This window comes from Pundamilia nyererei, unplaced genomic scaffold (assembly GCF_000239375.1).
Source record: "Pundamilia nyererei isolate P.nyererei 1_Seehausen unplaced genomic scaffold, PunNye1.0 scaffold00020, whole genome shotgun sequence".
NCBI lineage: Eukaryota > Metazoa > Chordata > Actinopteri > Cichliformes > Cichlidae > Pundamilia > Pundamilia nyererei.
In genome coordinates, this window is record NW_005187421.1 from 3,316,957 (window position 1) to 3,339,481 (window position 22,525).

General features: G+C 37.1%; 1 protein-coding gene across 1 annotated transcript; it reads left to right on the forward strand.

The window, feature by feature from the left end:
- The first annotated feature begins 1,222 nt into the window (after positions 1 to 1,222).
- On the forward strand, positions 1,223 to 4,072 carry LOC102201493 (transmembrane O-methyltransferase-like). The gene is made up of 3 exons (XM_005726597.1): positions 1,223 to 1,478; positions 3,393 to 3,594; positions 3,681 to 4,072. Exons 1-3 carry the CDS (start codon positions 1,223 to 1,225, stop codon positions 3,937 to 3,939), a joined length of 717 nt encoding a protein of 238 aa, XP_005726654.1. The 3' UTR covers positions 3,940 to 4,072.
- The last annotated feature ends 18,453 nt before the right edge of the window (positions 4,073 to 22,525 follow it).

The following is a 22,525-nucleotide window of genomic DNA, read 5'->3' on the forward strand; positions in this document are numbered from 1 at the left end:
AAAAAGTGATCCGTTTATGCTGACCACCTGCTTGACTTCCACAAGAGGCAAGATGACCTGTGTTTGACAGGATGGACTCCTGGACGAGCAATATTGAAATTTGGCGAGTACTGCTTTATCCATCCATTCATCAGTTTTCTATCCGTTATCCAGGAGGGTAAGCAGGGGTGCCAAGACCTTCCTGTCTTCGGCTTTCCCTGGGGGTATTATCCCCGAATGGTTTTACAAACCGGGGAGCGTGTATAATACATACATATAAATACAAACGTACATACTCTATCCAGCAGCGTGTCTCTGTTTGTGTCCCAAGCCTGAAAAACCTGACCAGGGATTGGGAGGCGTCCACAAGGTATCCTATACAGGTAGCCGAAGCATCTCAACTGACTTATTTACTCCGAGTTGAATGAGCTCCTTACCTAAGATCATACAACCAGACACCCAGCAGCAGAAAAACCTCATTTCTGCTGCTTATCCTCACGGCCTGCTTTAATGCAAGCAACCTGTGGGCAGGTTTGAAGTGGAACGGTCAAGGTGAGTGTACGGACATAGGTCTACCATTTAATACAATTTTTTACTCATTTTGGATGAACAAATGGATTTTATTTCATTGCTTAAAATGCTATTTCACAAATTTTAATTAGCTGCGTTAATAGTTTGAAGGACTTTAAAAACTGAACTAAAAAAAAGAACACATGTTTATGGATGTGATAATGGTTATCATTAAATATAATGAATAAAGAATGTAGGCTGTACTCATTTATTTGTTTATTTTTATGCAATGATGCAGTATAGGCTACAATTATAGAATAAGGCCTCTAATAAAGATGATATTTTTGCAAAAAAGTTTGTGAATGCTCACGTTAATAAATAAGATGCAGTCTCTTTTATTTAGATATAAAATTACATTTGCGACTTGATGGTAAAATAATAAAGGTTGTGTAATTTATTTACAAGAACTCTGTGCCAAAAGAATGGAAAAGTATATGATTGCTTTCTACATCACTAGCCAGGAGCAATGCAAGACAAAAGTTGTTGTTTTTTTCCCCATAAAGTAATATGGCAGGAGTAAGAGCTGTGATTTAATAAAGAGGATAATAATAATAATAATAATAAAAATTGTTATCAAAACTACACTCAACGAAACTGAAAGCAAAGGTCATTTAAAAAAAACAAACAGCTTTTTGACCCACAGATTTGAAGGCTTTTTACAACAGCTGACCACATGTGGTTGATTGCTCTTTTGGTGCCACTGCTTCCCACCATCTTCATGGTGTCCAGCCTTTATTGTGGTATAGTTTCTATCCTGTGCCATCAAGCATTGGCCTGGGCTCTGAGGTTGGTGGGAGGGGAGGCGTGTGTCAAGAGCACACACGTCTTTGTGTTCTCTAATTGCACCCATGGCAAAGGTGACAGCGTCTTAGAGACCTTTGACCTTTATGCTGAGACACATCAGTCTCTCTGCATTGGTCCACAGATTGGTATGTAAACATTAGAAACAGTTACCGTGATAGTGCATTAAATTAGAAAGTGTCTCACTTGTACAGTTAGTGCACATACATAATGCATGACATATCTGTTGTGGGCATGGTGCTGTAATAGAAATAGGAGTTTAAGAAGTGGTAAAGCTCAAACACAATTTTAAAATAACCTTTATTAATTAATTATGAAGAGACATAATCATGTGTGGATTGTACAAAATTCTGAACGATTCCATATATTCTACAGAAAAGAACTAAATCAAGATTTAGTGTGGCCACTATTTCCCTTTAAAGCAGCAACTTTTCTCTTTGCTACAGTTCCCCTTTTTCTGGAAGTTTCTGGTGACAGGCCTTTTGTGGATTTAGGTTATCTGTGTTTTCAGTCTCATTGTGTAATGCTCAGGATTTTCCATGAATCTGTTGTGGCCAGTGCTATTCTCTATGCTGTTGCATGCTGGGGGAGCAGGTTGAGGGTTGCAGACGCCAACAGACTCAATAAACTGATCCATAAAGCCAGTAGTGTTGTGGGGATGGAACTGGATTCCCTTAAGGTGGTGTCTGAAAGGAGGATGTTGTTCGAGATTAACACAATGTTGGACAATACCTCCCACCCACTCCGTGACATGCTTGTTAGCCACAGGAGCACGTTCAGTGAGAGACTGAGATTACCAAAAAGCACCACTGAACGACACAGGGAAATCATTCCTGCCTGTGGTCATCTCCCTGGACAACTCTGCCATCTTACACACTGTAAACACTTTAATAGTTACATTCTTTTGCACAGATTCTTTTCGACTCTGTAATAGTCCTGTCAACATTCTTGGTATTTATTTATAATCACCTCTTTCAATCAGTGATATTTATTATTGAGCGATTCGTATATATTGTGCATATTTCTTAAATTTCTTAAATCTGTAACATATTGTATTGTTAAATAGTCTAGTCTGTTTCTGTTACTGTTATTTATACTGGAGCAACTGCAGCCCACATAATATCCTTAGGGATGAATAAAGTATGCTGATTCTGATTCTGATAGTCACACATTGACTTCATGATAATGACATCAAGACCCCGTGGGGCCCATTGCCTTTTCTTTTAAGACTTCTGAAAAATATATATATATATTTTTCATGCTTTTGGATATTTTCCACTTCTGTCAGAGGAAAACAATAAAAAGTAGCAGTCATTAGCTCAGTTTCTACAAACTATGTTGCTTTTGCAGATGTTACGTCCCTCTGCAGCCCCTAATCATCTCAATGTTTTCAGCTGGTGCTAATTGGCCACACCTAGTCAGGTGTAGATAAAAGCATACTGAGGCAAGTTCCCTAGGAGCTCACTTGTCTTTGCCTTGGTGGCACCAGCCATTTTAGCCAACCTGGTATTCCATTATAAGATAAAACCTCTTCTCACTAACACTCTGGTATTAATCTCTTTTTTTTATGTTGCGGCCTTTGAGCCGGGTCGTAACAGCAGAGCATTTCATACCACAACATCTTGCAATTTTACCCAACTTGCTTATGCTTTTTTCCACAAAAGTCAGAAATATAACACCTTTCTTTGAACACTGAGCATTTAGCAATGCAATGGTAAATCGTGAACTTGCTTTAAATCATTTCATTTATTTAATTTTCTTTCATTTACTAAACATTATTAGTCTGCAATTACTATATTTTGCTAAAAAGCAAGTTTGGCTGAAATGGCAGCAGGTACCTACCTTTGGTTTAGTAACCATTCCCTTAATTTATTATGTAATACATTTTTGTATTTTATATTCATTAATATAAGTTATTGTAATGTAACTTATTTATTGGGTGCATATGTTCTACATTCCACAATGTCAAAATGTTCCAAAATGTCAACTATACTCCCTGGTGTGTGCAAAGGAAATAAAGTTTGTTGTTCCTGTGGATTCAGGTGAGATACTGGATGACGTAGTGAAAAGTGTCCGCCCTTTGTGGGTGCTGGAGCTCAGAATGCACTGTGGCTACAGCTCTGGCCGTCTGCTTCGTCTGCTGCCCCATGGAGGCAGACTAATCACAGTGGTGCTGGACCCAGTCACAGCAGATCTTGGAGAGGAAATCATCCTGGTGGCTGGCTTCAAGCAATCCCAGGTACAGTGAGGACTCTAAACCAGAATATGATTAAAATATCTCTAAAAGATAACTCTCTATTACTCACTTTTCCAAACCTCCTCAGTTCCAGGTTTTTACCCAGCTCAGCTGAGGCCATCCCAACATTAAATTCTTTCAGTGATGGCATAAATCTGGTGCTAATGGACCACGATTCCCAGCAGTACCTTTTAGATCTGCTGGCCTTGGAGAGAGAGGAGCTCCTCTGCCCATCTGGCTGCACTGTGCTGTTGAATAGAGGAATCAAAGAGCCGATGATCTCAGAGGAGTCCTGGATCACACCAGAGGAAGAGTCGATTCCTACTGCATCAAAACAGAGCATCCATTTATGATGGAGATTTTTTACAGGAAGGGAAGTACAAAGGAAGTCTGCAATGGCAAAGTTTAGCTAAGATGTGGGTGTATTTTGGGGGTGTTAAATATTTCATAATCTCTAGTATGACTCATAAGGCAAAGAACTGCAATTTTGAGAAAATTTTATTATAAATAAAAAAGTGATATTAATCATCCTATTCTCAGTATTTCAAAGTCTCCAAAGATATTACAGTTTCCTTTGTGGCAGAAATAAGAAGCATTTATTATATACTTTAAATATGATCTACTTTACTTAAGCTTATTACTTCTCTGCATTTATTTCTTTTCCACATCATAGCCCCCAAAAGACAAATGACTACCTCCTATTGTTTAGCACATCCCATAAAATTTCTTAAGGTGCTTACACAATCGCCTCGCCTCAACAAAAGAAACAAAGAAAAGACATTACCTGATGTACTGCACAGACTTACCACTTGGTGGCACTCCTTCCTTAAAAAGATAACAACCTAGACCCTGAACTGTGTTTGTTATGGAAAGCGTTTAAAGGTGAATGCCACCCATTTTGTTGTAAATACATGCATATTTATTTTTGCTTTAAATTGGAAATTTAAGCCTGGCATTAATACATCCACTTTATCTTTAGTGGGGGGTTTTTTGTTTCATGCGTTTTGACACATATTTCCTCCGTTGATAAGCTGAATTTCTGTGAAAATTTAAGCAAAAACAAACAAGAAAATGAACTCAGTTGTTCTTTTCCTCCCTTTTCTGCTAAGTGACTCTAACGTCTATCAAGATTAACTGTTCCACCAAACATCTTAGATGAGGGGATTCAGTGTTTTTTCTTCTGTGCAGAACTCAGGTGGACTTTAATGAATTTGTCTGTAATGATGTTACTGAGGCTTTCAACGCAGCTGGAAAGCCATTACATGGTTTAGAGACAATTTAGTGCCTGATATAAATAAATAATATTTGTGCAATAACGATTTAATTAAATGCAATATTTCCCACAGCCTCAGGGAGGGTCTAGATTCTAGGTCGCAACTGTTGCACAAGAGAATAATGAATGTCGCAATATGTAAAATTATAAGAAGAGAGCTTACTGCAGTTAAAGAGAGACAGAAAATGAGAGTCAGGGGAAGAGCAGTGAATGAAACTACTATTATGCTACCCGTGTTCCTCTCACCCTAACTGGTTGAAACCAAAGCCCTAAGCAGTTTAACTGTTCACTCTTAATACCGAGAAAGAGCAAAACAGGTAATGGGGCAAGCCTCATTAATACTTAATAACCTCATACATAGATGATACTTTTCTTTATACCACAGGAAAAGTCATGATTGCGTTTGCGGATTTAGACTTTAAGGAAAAACACAGATTTTCAGGAAACTCTGACAGCTTGCAGATTAATAAATGTTTCTTCATCTTTACTATTGTGCATTATTTATCAGTTTAATGTTCTCTGGTTAACATGGGTACAACTATTGTTATTATTTAGCATCCTGTTGCTTCGGGCACACCATCAGCCAAAACACTGACTGAGAGGCCGGCATGTTTTATACCTTAAGTATAAATACTTGACAACAATGGTGAACATTTGATGAATGCTGCAAAAATTACACATATCTGGTTATTTCCTTTTGCCTTGCATTGCTCTTGGCTAGGGCTGTAGAAAGTGGTATATACCCTTACTTTGTACAAGTAAATAATTTATTGACGGCTCAAATGAAAACGATTTGTAAGTACCGTGGATTGAAAAAATGACATTTCATTGGCTGAAGTAATATAAAAACAATAATCTAACTTGCCCGTCAGATCAGACCCTGTTGTTTATCCACTAAAGCGAGTGTTTTGCTGTGCTATATATTGTACTGTTCATTAGTTCAAGCTAACTCTAGCCTCTCTAAGCCAGAAGACAGCAATCTTAGGGTGAGTTTTACATTCTGAAATGAAACTCCGTCCATGAATGCTCCGACCTGCTGATGTTGACTGCAAGTTTTGCCCTGATGTCGGTCCCATTTGGGCTTTGCTAGATAAAACAAGTTATCTTCTTGATAAGATCAAGTCCAATTTGGCACTTGTGCAAGTGAGCAAACTGACAAATGTATCTGGGATCAAATAATTATTTTCTCCACTGTAAATAATAACAAACAAATGAAATGGTCATTCCCCCCTTAATTCATGAACACCCTTTTGGGCCTTATGCAGATACCATAGAGTCACAAACTGGTGGATTTGCAAAATGTCATGTTTATGCATGTAACTACACAAAATAGACAATGTGTAAGGCTCACTTATTAGCTTCCAGCAACTTCTCAGCACAGAAAGCCTCCTTACTTCCCATAAGACAAGTGTAAGAGCCAAGAAGCGGTCAATTTCTCAGCTGTCAGAAGTGATTTAACATTTCCTTGCCTTGCTTACAGAGTAACACTAGTGTACATAGTGATGTACAGCCAGATGTAAACACCAGGCTCTATGACCACTCCAGCTTACACCCCTTCCTCCAACTTCCCCCCAAAATTCTCTTTTTAATGGGTTCAATTTTCTGGTCTCCTCTGTCACCAGGCTATGAACTGCACTCTGTGCTGTGGTGGCTGGAGAGCGGATGTAAACACAGCTTTCAATTATAAATCAAACCCTAAAAGAGCCATGTTCTGCTGCCCTCAGGCTCTATGCACAAAGGCCCAGCCTTCATAGCAAAACACTTCACATTGCACTGATGGGAACTTCTGCCCTTCTATTTACCAGGATAAATTCAAAACAGAAACTTGTTCAGTGTCTGTGAGTGTCAAAGTTACTCAGAGGATGTTATGCTGATCTTTTGCACTGGCTTGCCTACTACTGTGTGACATCTATGATTTTATACGACACTATTAAACATGACCGAATGTAAGATTGCACCTTAAACATCACAGTTTATTATGATATGTAGATTACAACACTGTAAGTCAAACCAAATAGTAGTGTGCAGTGTATTTTCACAAGTTGCTGCAAACATCAACATATTATATCATGAGCTAAGGAGATATACAGCACATCCTAAAAGTATTAGCCTCAAGTATTTAGACATAGAGCAACCGAGGGCTTCAAATTTAAGCCCATCATTACGTTAGATCACTGTTTTACTCTGATGGAGTCATACTTGCCACAATACACAGGTCATTGTCAGCTAACTGTGAACAACAAAAGGCAAAAGTGCAAAATGGAAAACAAAGATTTGAGTTGTCAGTGTAAACAAAGGTTATCTATATCTATATATCTATATATATATATATCCATATATATATATATATACATACATAATATTAGGCCTAGCTCATCTATTTCACAACCAAGGTGGTTTATACCTGCACCAAAATAACCTACATCTACAATATGGTCACGGGATTATTTTCATCTTAACATCAGCATGGGTGCTTTTTAAATTCACGCCATGTTTCTTCTCAGGCAGTGAGGGAAAAAAAAGCTTTGCCCTCTGTGCTTAGTTCATCAACTGGAGTGGGCAGAGCAAAAGAAGAGTGAGTGTCTTGATGGTCTCTCCTGAGACCAAGTGACTTCTATATTTGGTACGCTGTGATAGCTCGTGATCCCGCCTCACGGGCCACCACCATCACACACAAACCAGCCTGCTCACTCTTCACCTTGGGGTTGTGAAATGGTGCTGTGACACAAGCTTAAATTTAGACTGTCCTGCTCTTTTGAGATATTAGAGTGAGTTTACAGTAAGAGAATACAACAGTCTTAGGGTTTGTTACTTTACTTTTGAAAATGAACTAAATTATTACACATTTTTTTCAACTTATTAATATTAAAATATCTCTGGCAATTGTGCTAAAACCCAAAGAGATGTTTTAGAATGTAACATGCTTATTTAAAGTTCACCTGAATAAATAAAAGAAAGATTTGCTTTGAGATAAATATTTTACCTGGATCATCGAAGCCACAATAAGAGGAGTTCTGTGTTACCTGTTCCTTTACTTCCTATCATTTCGATAAGTGTCAGCGATTGAAGAATGAAAACACTTGAATTCTCTCTTATAATCTGTAGAGGGATCTGATAATGTGAAGTGACTCTGCCACCCGCCTTTGGCCCAGACTTTAACCTACACACATACACTGCACACACACACACATGAATTCAACCTTCCCTGTGGTGAGAGGGAAGATTGAGAGAAAATAGACCTCCTACTGTGTGGTGTCTTAAGAGGACTGAAGCCTCTCAGAATGCACTTTGTCTGTTGAAAGACCTCCTACGCTTGGGATTTTATTTTTTTTAGTGAAAAGCAACACACATTGTCCATCTCTTGCTTGTAATTCAAATTTGTTGAGGGAAGATGTCATCAGACATTTTCACCAAAATGATGGCAATATTTCTTCTTTAGAAATATAAAACAGACGGCATTTTGTCAACATATCATCTCACCTGTTTGGACTACATTGTGAATTTGTATAAATGCAAATGTTACTACAATTAATGAAAATCTGGATTTTATACATTAAGATGGGAGAAAATCAATGTTTTACACAGTATTGAAAATAACAAGCTTATCTCCTTGATGGTTGCTAGCTATATACGTTACCTTGTTTAATGCTTTGCTAATTACTTGGAAAATTGCCTAATTAAGCAGCAACTGAATAATGTAGCACAATGCCCTTGGTTTGTCACTGAGGGCCTTTGTTGTGTGTCAACACCCTCCCCTCCCCCACAGTTTCTGTCAGTTGCCAAACAAAGACAATAAAACGCCTCCTCATTTTAATGAACTTAATTATAGCCTTTATACATTAAAGATTTCAATGCTTACCAATGTTGATGTTTGTGAAGCTGATATTAAAACTAAACCTCTCAGAGACATAGCAGAAAGATGCACAGCTACGTTCACCATCAGATTGTTACAAATAAATACTCTCATTCATCATTATAGTTGCATATATTGTAGGTTGGCACTATTATAAGCCTGCATTAGGAGATTTTAAATTGACAAAACTGCTTTGTTTCTGTGTATGTTTAGTAGTTTGCTTTGGTAATCTTCATGCTATTATGCCAGTTATAGAATATGAACTATTATAAAAGCATATAATCAGAATAAGACATGAGAAGCTTTTGACCAGTTATTTTTGTGTGGCTCAGCCCATAAAGGAAAAAGAAAGGAAGAGATGGGACATTAAGGGAAGGTCGATGAGGGAGGTAGATTGGAAATACTCTTGGTGAAGAGCAATTAGTTCAATAAGTGTACATTGGCGGGACATCTCATTATCATTGACCTTTTATGTATTATTCAAGCATTTGCTTGGTCCACCAGGGTCAAGAAATAATTTGTGTGACTATAGTGTGTGTGTGTGTGCGTGTGTGTGTTTGTGTGCGCACGCATCCTTGAATGCATGTAGTAGGCCGCAGTGTTCACTCTCTTGCTCAGTATGGATTGAGCTCAACAGTTTTATTAATGGATCAATTGTGTTTCTGCATCATCAACCTTTTAAAGCTCACTAAGGGTGTATTGATTTCAGCACAAAAATACACACAAAAAAGGTGGGCTGGAAAAATGTGAATCCATTCATCTATAAGTTACTGGGGAAATGAGAGATGAATAGGCACTAAAAAGTTCTCAAAGGAGGATTATATAAAACTGACAGTGCATACTCCATACTCTGTAGAAGACAAATTAAAGGAAAAGATGAATTCTCTTAGAGTATTAGACCACTGTATGCCTCCAGGACAGGTTCAATGCATCTTGGGATTGATTCTTCAAATCTCTGGATATTTGCTGAAAGAATGAAACACCAAAAGATTTTCCCTCATCTAGAACAACGTTACATTTATAAATAAAGAACAGGTGAAAATAAACCAACACAGGTGAAGCTAGTGAGGCTGGACAATCACGAAGGAATGAAAGGAACAAAGGCAGGAAGTACAATCAAAACAAGAGCCAAAAGAAAACGAATCTTAACTGTAAAAAAGGAAATGAGACATGACGAGTAACCCTAAACATGATGACGTGATGAAAAGCAAAACGATCGAGGCCAACAACCACACCAAACCTGAAACAATAGCACAAGGCTTCAGGAATTACACTTAATTTATCCAAATTTCAAAAAGCTGTAATAAATACTTCATGAAACAGAAACATGATTAGCTGAAATGAGAAATCCTACACATCAAAGTTCACATCAAAAAAGTCATCACTTAGAACTCACAGAAAATGATAAGAATTAGTTAATGAGTAAAAAGTGATAGAAAACAAAACTGTTGTTGAACACAGTAATGTCATTTCTTGGATATACTGCAAAATCTGCTCAACTCTTTAGACTAAAATAATGATTTAAATTAATACAGTGTTTTGATATTAGATTTGATATTCAATAAAAAAAAACAAACCCTGGTAGATCTACTTTTAAAACCACACATTGTTTGCATTAGTGAAATCTAGTATGATTGTTTCAGTGTTATTTGGCTTGGCTAACTGAAGAAACCAATGCTGTAGCACTGGAGGTCAGTTAGTGTTGAAACACAAAGATAGAATTACAAGCTCTGTTTTAAGTGTGTGCAGTTTACAACTGGATGTTTGTTTCACACTCAAATGCTTAACAAGGTGAGTTTAATTGTATTGTGGCAACTTTGTTAGCAGATCAGTTGAAAACAGAATTGCTGTTTTGTTTCTTTTGTCTCTTCTTTCAAAAAAGGAGAAAACCTCCAGCCTTATGGTGATATTAGTCAGAAATCTGGGAATTAACAAACTCATTAGGAATAATCTTCCTTGGAATATGATGAAAAAAATGCATTCTTATTTATAGTCACCAGTATTTTAGCATGGGCCCAAAGGACAGATTAAAGGACAGCCTGAAGCTGCTTTCATGCACACACTGCAGCCTTGAACTGTCAAAGGCACTACTCAGCAGTTGGATCAGACATTAAGCTACTTTTAACCTGCCAGATCCTTAATTCAGAATCGGTGTGATGTCTGATTACCCCCATGTGAGAATAGCCAAGGCAATTATCCAGCAAATTCACAGCGAGTGAATGATTCTCTTAACATCGTCCAGAGTTCATGTGAGAAAATTGCTTGCCATTAGCATCCTGAAAGTGACACTACCGGCTAAAAACCTGTGAATGTTGCCAGAAATGATCATCAGTATATGTTTCAATAATGTCTATTTTATCTTAAAATAGCAATTGAGTCAGAATGAGCCATCACCAAATTAAATGAATGTTAAATTCTTAAATCTGGCAAATGGTAAAAAAAATAACCTCACGTAAGCCACAGATGTTCCATCAAGCCCCACAAAAACCCAGCCTATAATGACCCTATTTCAAAATGGAGAGTAATTCCAACAAACTGCCATGGGTGAAGCAGAAACGGTTATGGAACTGCTGAGTTTATTTCCCATGAGTCTATAACTGTTGTAGTAGCCATAGATATATTAAGCCTTGAAGCAGAAAGAGCACCATGTGATCTAAGGCATGTTTTAAAGATATTTGGTAGCGGCACACCATAATATCAAATTTAAATTGTATTATTATTTTCCCTGATCGGCACACCTGAATTGAGGCTATTTCTGTGGATCCCTAATGGAATAAACTCACTTCCAGGATTTTTTTTTTAATATTGTCTAACCTATTTGCTCCAGTAGTTTCTGTTGAGATTCCCCTGCATACAGCTGCTAATGGCTGCAGTGAATGTCTAATCTGATGCATCACTTTGGTCTTTTGCATTTTATTTGAAAATAGAGGACAAGTGTTCCTCAATCCCCTTGTGTAGAACCTCATTTTATAAGGCCACATAAGAGGAGGAGGCAACATTACTTGCCATCCAAATGGACTTTTCATTAGGACACGGAATGGGTTTGGGTCACAGCGGCAGCAGCAGAGATGATCAAATCTCAAACAATGGAGCTGCTGGCTCTGCTCCAGGTCTTTGTTTACTGATGTGATTCCAGGTGTGTGTGTGTGTGTGTGTGTGTGTGTGTGCACATGTTAATGCTGGCTTGATGTGGCCCTGCCTGTGAATATAAGCTGCAGTGTGATCTGTGATTTGGCAAATAATGCAGGATTCACAAGAACACAATTTGTGTCTTCTTTTCATGTTTTCAACATTTAGTCCCAGTTTTTGCATGTTGTTCAAACAATTCCTACTCACATAAAATAATTACTTTTGTGATTGTAGTAATCAAAGCTTAAAGAGATACTGCTGAAGGTTGGATCAGTGAACAAATGACATTCTCTTTCCAGTTAATTTAAGGCTACAGGTTATTGGTCACTGTCATTAGCTTAGATGACAGTAAATCATCAATAGGTTAAGCTGGCTCTGTTCAGAATTACAAAATACAAATTTTAGAGCAAAAGTGAAATTTAAAAAACAGCATGCTGTTCTGCTGAAAGTTATGTAATGAAATTTATTTTTACAGCTATATTTGGATGACTCTCTGGAAGTCCAGCTCTAAACCACTGGCATTTCACAACAGACCTTAAACCTCAGAGAGCAAACATCTGCTTTTGTGCCAAACTGAGCTGGGTCTCCAGACTAAAGCAGTTTTAGTGGAAGAACCTGGAGTAAACAAGCCTAAAGGCTGCTCATCATATTACCAGCAGCATGGTTGTCTCAATTTTGGACATTCACATTTATGACATATTTTTACTCCATAAATGTGATCCAAAGATTATGCCCGTCATTAATAAACTCTATACTGTAACGTTTTGAAGGGTTTGAGGAATTCAATACAGATGACCATACAGTTATGCTATCCTGCACTTGCTTTCAATACATTCAGGGCAGGAGTATCTTTGTTGCACTAACAATCATTGCTCACTATCTACTCTGCAGGTCTGCACCACATTTGTCTCCCTTTGACTTTTGTCTTTTCCATCAAATGAAATTCAAATTCAAGGGTTGCTTTCTTGACTCAGTGGAGAAGAGTCACCACACATCAGAAATTGCTTGAGCTCTGTAGGTGTAAGCAGTAGAGCACTCAAATATAGTCGCATTCATTAACATAACCTTACAGTGTGCACAAATTCAGCTTTCTAAATGTTTATTGGTTGAAAACAACAGTTTGAAAGGATATTTAACCATGATTCTCAGAAACATCACATGAAGTTAATCCATTCTCTTCTGCTTCTTATGTTTATCAGTGATGTGTGGGGGTGAAATCGATTCCAGCTACCATAGGGTGAGAGGCTGGGACCCTGAAAGGCACATCATGTTAATCTCATACCAAAATAATGTTGTGCTCTCTCTACACTGTTCCTCACAGGGGTATCCCAAAAGTAGCAGTGCCATCTGGGGTGTGATTAAAAACTGCAGCATCCTTCCCCTCTGGCTACACACAAGTTAACCAGTAAGGTAAAATAGTTAGTAAAAAAAAAAACCCAGAGAAGCTAATAAATTGATTATTACCTTCGGACAAAGCTACAAAGACTAGAATCCATCATTTCACATTTCAGGTTTTTTGGTAATGTAGTCTGTAGCTTGTAATTCCACTACCTGTAAATTAGCTGCCAATGTTCAAAGACAAGGTAACTGCCAGGTATCAAATGTAAAAAAAAAAGTCCTTAGACCAGCACATCATGATGCTGTATGTCAGGCTGTCTCTCTTTCTGTCTTTTTGACCTGGGAGCAGAAAGGAAAAGAATGAAATGCATCCCCATCCTCTTCTCTCAATAGATTTATTGTAGATGTTTGATAGAAAAACAAATGGCTATATGATGTGAATGTGGCGCTGGGACATTAAGTGGTTAGAGGTTGTAAATCAGACACTGATTAAATTTGTCTAGGCCAGAGCTGTCCATTTGCCTTGAGTGCAAAACTGACCTGATTTGGGATATTTTCCTGACAGGTCTATATATCACTTGCTGCGTAATTGCATAGTGGTGCATTTTGTGCCATTAAAGCTATCCGTAGCTATTATACTTCAGAGGTACAACATCCTCAATAGCACTTCTATGATTCTGTGAAAATGTTCAACTCTAAATGCATCAAATCTCTTAGGCTGCATTTTGGCAGGATAAAGAGAAAGTGGGAGATTCTGTCGTGTTATTTCCACTTCCTATGGCGTTGTTTAAGAAAAATAAGAGTGTCGTTTTTTCCCTCTTGCTGAGTTTTTATGTTTTGTAAAACACAATTTTAACTAAAACATAAAAACGTATACACACTTTGATCTGTTCTCTCTTGCAGCATTTCATCAGATAGGTGCTTTTTCTTCTTTCTGAAAAGACAGATCTGTCAGAGCCAGTTTAAAACTGAATACCTTTCCTCCTCTTTTACCTTTCCTTTGTGTTCAGGTAGACAGAAGGTCATCACGCTCCAATGCAACAAAGAAATGGTTTATTACTGGTTCAGAGTAAATTGTATTTTGTTTTAAGTAACAGTGAACACTTTTCTCAGCATATTCACACTTTAGTTGGTAATCTGCACTTGAGAAAAAAACTGTTTTAACATTACAAACTATAAATTGGCAGATCTTAAACTCAAAACTCAATAAGTACACTTGACTAACTAGAGTAGCAGAATAGAACAGAATAGAATAGAATAGCTCTTTATTGTCGCTGTACATGTACAACGGAATTCTAGGTGCTCCACACCAACTGTGCAGGAATAAAATATAAATAGCAAGACAGCAGGAATAAATAACAAACATGAGAAATATATACAATCAAGGGGGATATATACAAAACAAGAGAAAGGCACACTTATTGAGCATTTCAGCAATTTGTACGATTCTGTTTTCTGGCTGCGTGAGCAGTATATGGTAGACAGATGCTGTAAGATAAAAAGACAATGTTAGCTACAAATGTAACTTAATATCATGTGGTTGGGGAAAAAGTTTGGTTAAATGTATTTGTGCAATAATTGTGAATAAGGGTGCTGATTTTAGTACAAGTGGATTTATGCTTTGGCAAAATCTCACCTGTTTTCTCCTCTGTCCTCTCCAGGGTGTTTGGGTTAATGTGTCCTTGGGGCTCTGAACACGATTTAAAGATTTCAGGATACACCAAAAATAAGATATCTGTGAGTTTCTGACAAATGACTATTGAGTAGTTAGGTTACAATCATTGCAGGCAGAGACAGGTGCAGACTGGCTTTTGTTATTTTTATTTATCAGACATTTATTTACAGAGATCAACTTGGCAGGTCTATGGGGCATCTGTGACCTATGCTAACACCAACTCCTACCTTGTTGTCAGTAGCCTGTTATTGATGAGCCACACTTCTAACTTGACAGGAGTGCCGCCATGTTTCCCAAAGGGCAATTAAGCAATGTAACAACTGTGTATATCATAGCGTACATTTTAAAAGTATCATCAGCCCTTTGGGAAATTTTTGAAGAGACTCAGAAAGAGCCATACTGAAGCAACCAATTAAGGATGACAAACTAATCAAATTCATGAAAAAGGTGAGAGGCCATCTAAAATATGCCACTGTGTACATAAATAAGGACAACTGAGAAAGAAAAGAGTTTAGCTTTTACCTGAGAAGCCAAATTATTACACTGTAATTAAGATGAATTTAGCTTAGGGCTGTGCAATATATCCCGTTATAAGAATTCTATCGTCCAATAACGATATAAATCACAAAAATGTAACATTTTCTGTAAATTCTGTGAATCGTGGGAAGTGTTTCCAGCTGCGTGTCATGTAGCTGGAGTCGAGTGTTTTAACCGATGCATGAAACGATACATTTTTAGACATAAGTTGTAACGGCCGCCGTTTTCTTTGTGAGTATTTATTATACGGCGTGCTGCGGGTAAAAACCTGTTCTAACGTTTGAGTCTTGGTTTATTTTTTAGCACCTGGCGGCTCTCTTTTAATTCTCATCCGTAAATAATCTGCTCTTTCACGTGATTCAGTTTATTTTGAAAAGTCTCAACAGGATCTTGAGCTTTATTGTGAAAGGTTTACGTGGAACATAAACAAGCGGACACCCGATGCTGTTACCGTCGTTGTTGCTAACCACAACGCATAAAAACAGGGGCTTGTCCGTCTGTAGTGTGGTTATATTAAATATAAGAGAAAGAGAGAACTTTAAGAAATTAATATAGCCACTACAGTGACCATCAAAACGATGAAAAAAATATTGCCGTAAACAGTTTATTTTGCGACACCACGAAACAAACGATAGCATAAAATAAAACATCCGATATATATCATTATATCGAACAGCCCTAATTTAGCTCATTTTAAGACCAAAGAAAAACCTTGGCAGTCCTTTTTAAGGCCAATGATTAAATCTGTGCTGTTTGGAAATTATTTTACATAATATTTATCTTTTTGAATCACAGCGCTGTTGATGATACTGAGATTGCAATACAAGGGTATAGTATACTATAGACAGGTTAGAAATAAATGTGGTGGAAGTGTAGTGTTTTATGTTCAAGATCATGTACCAGTCAAAATAAGAAGGTACACCTAACAGGGATGGAAGTATTGCAGTCCATTTACCTTATCTGAAACCTGTTTTATTGTTCTGATGTTATAGTATATATACAAGTTGTAATATATTGTACCTTGAGGCCATATGAACAATGCTACACTTAGTAACTGATACTGACAGAGAGATACATTTTATTGAAGACCTTAATATTGACTGTTTCTTCTGTACCTGTATCTCGACGAAAAAATTAAATGACCTAGCTATTGTGTGTAATAAATCACCAAATGTAAATTTACTAGAATTAATATAAATTGTTATGAATGTCTTCAGCATGCATAGATCAGTGTTACTGATTAAGTACTAATTGTGTGGGCAAACGTACTGATAATGTACACATGTAACACATAAAACGTAAGTTTTATGTGTTACATGTGTAGGCCTCGGTGATCATATTATTGTTGTAGAAGGAAAACTGAGATCCCTAAAGCTGTAATACGTATATTAAAAAGAATGCAATGAAAACTTTTGTCAAAATGCATTCATTGAAGATAGGAAAAAGATACAGTGGTATATTTTGGAGAGTGAAAAAATGCAGACCAAAAAGCTGAATGAGGATCACAAGGATTACTAAGAACACTAGGGATACAAGGAAGTCATAAGGGAGTAAGGAGGAAACAAGTAAGCAGACTACAAAAGTACAACATGACAAAGAAGAACAAAGAGGATTGGTGCTATTTATATAGTCATGGGCTAACAGAAAACAGGTGAGTAATGAGAACAGCTGAAAACAATCAGAAAATCAGGGAGAGCAGGCACAGGAAGTAAAAATACATCCGACTTTTTAAAGTAAAATACAGGAAGTAACTAAAGGAAACAGACACAGACAGAAATACAGACACTTAACAACAGCAACAAGAAAACATACTGAATGTGACAAAGAAGACTCACATTGCACATGAAGCCAGAGATGAGAAAACACAAAAAGATGCATCAATAACTAAGAATTGCACTAAGAATTGAACTCCATAACAAGAATTGAAAACTCAGTGTATAAAGAAGAGCAAAAGAGATCAGACTTAGACAACTAAGACAGGAAAAAAAAGAAGTCAAAGAGAAATAAACAAGACTTGAAAACTTCTAAACACACAACACTAATTTAGAACAACAATTCTATGAAGTAAGCCAGGCACACAGAGAGCAAAAATAACAAAGAATAACCTAGAACCTAAAAAGACTCATACAAACAGAGAAGAGGTGAAATAAATAAAGCACAGAAATATAAACAATACATACAACCTAATTCTCAAAATAAATAAAGAGCAAAACTCAAAACTAAAAGGAATCATGAATCATCATGTCATAGATCATCCTTTCATTAATGATCATGGACATAAATGATATAGATTACAATTAGCCCGTCCAGCAAATGCCACACGTGGAAGCAGGAGGTGGTGGAAGTGCCATAAGTTACAGTACGTTAAACTTACCATATCATTAGACTACAATATGAATCTCACACAAGGTCACTCTGCACACCTGAGTTTTACTTTGGTTGTCATTCACTATTTAGTTATAATAGATACAATAACAACTTGTTTTTGGAAAGATCATAGGTTAAAGTACAGTGATTACAAAGTGTTTCAGTAGGTCCTTTTTCTGTGAAAATGTTAGCAACCTTTATATATGGCTCAAAACATGTATGAAACATACCTCCAATGAAATGCACAGCTTTAATTTGTCATAAAAGAAAGGGGACAATTTCTCATGAACTAATACATTAAATTTCATGTTTGGTCTGAGACCCTAAAGGCTATATAGTGTGTTAAAATGTGATGATGTCTTGACTAGATGCATGTATGCCAAAGAGGGAGAGAGACTGGGCTTTTCACATATCCTTTTTCCACCCCAAGTGTAAGCTTTCTGGGAGTGGTGTTCTGTCAAGGCAAGAAAGACAAACAGTGCTTGGCTAGTAAATTCTAAAAATTGATAGCAATTAATTCATACCAAAGTAAACAGAATTGCTCTCTTTTAAGCTCAAATGTTAATGTTATAAAGCTGTTATAAAGTTGTCTTATGGCCGCAGCTGGCCATTGTCTCTGAAAGCAAAATTAACTCTGCTTGATGCTATGAGGCACTAGAACCTGTATTGGGCCAGCAGTTGGTGAGCATGTATGTATCACCTTAACAATGGCTTTAGCTTGCCAAATTATTTTGTTTTTGTCAAGCTAGGAGGCCATGAGCTTTTTTCTGGTTGTTTGTCCATGGGCATTGTGGATAAATTTGTTGTCTGATAAGAAACCTATGAAAGACCAGCGTGGTAGGCAATGTAACCAGCTGTTCTGCTAATATACCACTTTCATTTTTATATGTGTTTTTAATGTACATTTTAAAAGAGGCTGTAGGCTTGTGCTTCTGGGCTGATTAACAGCTTTTAGAGATAAGATATCTTCAGAGGACAGTCACACTAACATATTTTATAGAACACGATGTATTGTAGATTAACAATATGAAGTAAATGAGCTTAACCTTAAACATCAACAACAGTAACATTAATCCATAAAACACCAATTGTGAACATCTTCCTGAAGAAAAAGAACTTTTACTTTTGATTTTATGTGTAGTGAGGTGTTTTCATAATGTTTTATTGCTACCTTTACTAAAGAATAATTCTAAAAAATTCCACCACTCATCATTGTCAGGTAATAGTTAAATATTTAGATGATGAGTATAGAAGCAATATTTTTATGATCCTTCAGCTAGGAAGGACTGCAGAGAGGTGAAAATGTCTAGGAAGAGTGCAGCAAGCTGCAGGAGACTGTCAGCATCGTTGTCTCTGTTTTCCTTTCTGTAAATGTCACTGCTTTTTGACATTATGGGCTAATGCACACTGGCCATTCAGCACATGTCATGTGTTGTTCTTCGGTAATTCTTGAAAGGAAATTGTGAAAATGTGCTTGAGCTATGTGATTCACAGTGTATTTAGGATCGGTGTATCACTGCATAGTAAAATATAGGGCTTGACCTTGTTTTTCATACTGTTCGCATTGCCATGTAGATACGTAGCTCTTCTTGTCAAATGCAGGGACCATTAAAATATGTGGACATTCAGTAAGACAGAATCTATTATAATTATACCAAATCTGCATGCATGCTGTGTGTTTTTAGCTGTTAGTGCTTATATTTAAGATGCAAATTGTATCCCACAATGTCTTAAGACTCACCTAATGAAGGTCTTAATGCAAGCTTTGATTGCATTTTGGTTGTCATAAAAAGTGATTTGAAAGCTCTGCTGTCTGCATTAAATCTCCATAATGAAGCGAGACAAAAATGCCATGGCCATTAGCACACGGATTGCAATTTTTAATATGTTGAAGTTCATTACGTTGAAGCTCATGTGCAGGAGGAAGATTATTCGGGGGAGACATTGCCATATTTCGTTTAATATCAGCCTACACATCTGCTGTTTACTAAAAGTAAATCAAAATGCTGCATGCTACATAGAGTTACATAGATTTAACTCAGTATAGTATGTAACTAGGTATAGTATAGAAAAAAGGATAATCTGATATAGCTGAAGTTCTTTATTAGATGAAAGATGAAGATGAAAACACACGCACAAGGATGTTGAAAGAACATATTTTCTGTGTCAAGAAAGTCACCTTATTGTGCGACTGCTATACACAGAAAGAAACTGAACTGCAGGTGCATGCTGTAAAAGCTTCATTTTCAATTTAAACTTTTCTGTCAAGTTTCCTTTTTCTTTTTCATCCCTGAGCAGCAGCTGCAAATATAAAGCAGCAACACCAGCTGACCCTGTGGGTCTTGCTTCTTGACAGTGCTCTCTGTTTGTCTCTGTGTTATGCTATAAATACAAGATAAGGGCCATGGCAGATCCCATATGTAGTGTGTTAATTGAGACCTAGCCTTAGTGACCCTGGTGTATGCCCAAGCCCTCCACACTACCGCCTATCACTCATGCTAGGTAATTGGTAGCAGAGCAGCAGCAGAGAACTAACTCAAGGGCCATGACTGACAACAAATTGTTGAAGAGACTCTTGTGGACAAATGATGTGTTGCTTTTAGAGGGAGTTTCATTAAGAAAACTAGAAAGGGATCCAGGTGCTACTTTTGTGATGCATTTTTGAAAAGGTATTTGTTTATCTGCATGCAAAAAACTTCACTAGGCAACATCAAATCACAAAGTACTAAAGAAAATAGTACTCCATTTCGATGCACAACATAACTCTCACGGTGTATGAAAATTAAAAACCGTAGTCTCAGATGCTGCTCTTTTGTAACAGGGAAAGCGATTAATCAAAACCTAAGAGGTAAACACAAGCTCTCTAACAAACAACTCCATCAGAGACAGCTTCATGAGCTTTGTTCAAAATCCACAACTTGTTTTCTGATTCAGTACTCTGTAAGTAATTGACACTCACAGTAGTATTCTATGTAATGATGTGAATGTTTAAACAAATAATTTGTAATTACAGACGGATGTAGTCCTGATGTAGAGTATGTAATTTATGCAGGGGTTTTTTAAATTAGATTTTGTATATATTTTATTTTGAATATCTTACGTAATAAAACTTACCAACAGTAAAGCTTATTTTTTGTTTCTCCTTCTCAAAATGTAAAACAACAAGTTTAGCAGTTAAGACACTCAAACAAAGGATGAGCAGCAGTTTGCGGTCCACCATTTTTAATAAGTTTCTTCTGCTAAATCGAATTCTATAAAACAGCTTTAAATGTTAGCCTACTGTCTTTTCTTGATGCCTTTTGTACTATTATGCAATCAGTAAGTTGCCATTTTTTAGTCTTTACTGCTGATGCACATCAACGATACATGGTCACAATGCACCAAATTACAGAAATGGTAGGATCACACATAAACATTGTTAATTGTGTAGCATAGTTACATCTGCAGGAGTACCTCTTCATTGTGATTACATTGTTAGTCCAATTTTGGTTCAACCTATACAGTTGAACTTCAGGGTTTTGTTCCTAGCTGGCAGCTCTTAGAGGGCTATGCCTATATAGACTCTGTTACAGTATGTGTTTTAGCCTGATATTGACTGGGACAGCTAAACATTCGCAGCAAAGGGGCTTTCCACAGTGAAAAGAGTGGCAGAGCTATGTAGGCTGCAGTATTACAGAAACATATTTCTTGAACATTAATGCATCTGAAGTGCTACAAGGAAAAATAAAACTATGTACCCGTAAATGAGCCCTATGAGGACATTTTAAGGTGAAGGTTAGGGTCATGTTTAAACAAATAAAAGCAATCAACAATGACTTGCTGAACATGTTTCCAGATAAGTCTTTGTTCATGTTTAAACAGCATAAAACAATAAATACAGGTGACGTGAATGTTGCTAGTTAACATAATACAATGCAATTATTTTTCTTTTAAAAGGTACTGGGTAAAGCAAATATGGAACAGTATAAATAAGTATATTTCTCAGTAGATGAGATTGGCTTTTGATATCCAGACATTTTAAGTAATACTTATTATTAGTATTGTTTCAAAATGTCTGTGTATGAAGCTGTGCATGTCTCACACACAAAATCAAACATTTACAAAATTAGATATGAAAAAAAAAACATTCTGCCAGCATAACAGACAGCCTCCATACTCAATTGCATCCAATAATCATTGATCAATAGTTAATATCTTCCCTGTAGATCTCTACTCTCAATTGAGCATTGTGGATTTTTTCTACATTCAATTAGCATGACCCCCAGAAGAATATGCTCTCCACTGTGACTGTGCTCAGTTCCATCCTTCCTGAATGCCATTTCCACCCATGGAAAAGGTGACACAATGAACAGCCGCAGGTATTTTTTCACCCGTCCTGAAAGAGGGGTGATGGTGGAGGGGGCTGTGAGTGTATCTTTGTATGTGTGCAGTGTGGAAATGGGGGTGCAATATCCCCAGGGGAGGGCAGCACAAATCCAAGGGAACAAAAACGCATCCATATTTGGCAGGGGGCTTTTGTCTCCCCTGACAGCTGAGTGTACCAAGGGGGGCCCGCAATAATGAATTGGATTAAACGCGAGAGTAAGAAAGCATTGCTCCTCAAAGGCCAGGGTAGGGGGGAGAGAGGTGTGCAGTTGCAAAAGGTTTTGAAGGTGGATCAAAGATACGTTTTTAAAAAGTTGGCTCACTAGAGGAGATTAGTGATATTAAAAAAACAATTTCCTATTTTTATGCTTGCTAAACGAGCTCTCCGGAAAATGATTGCTT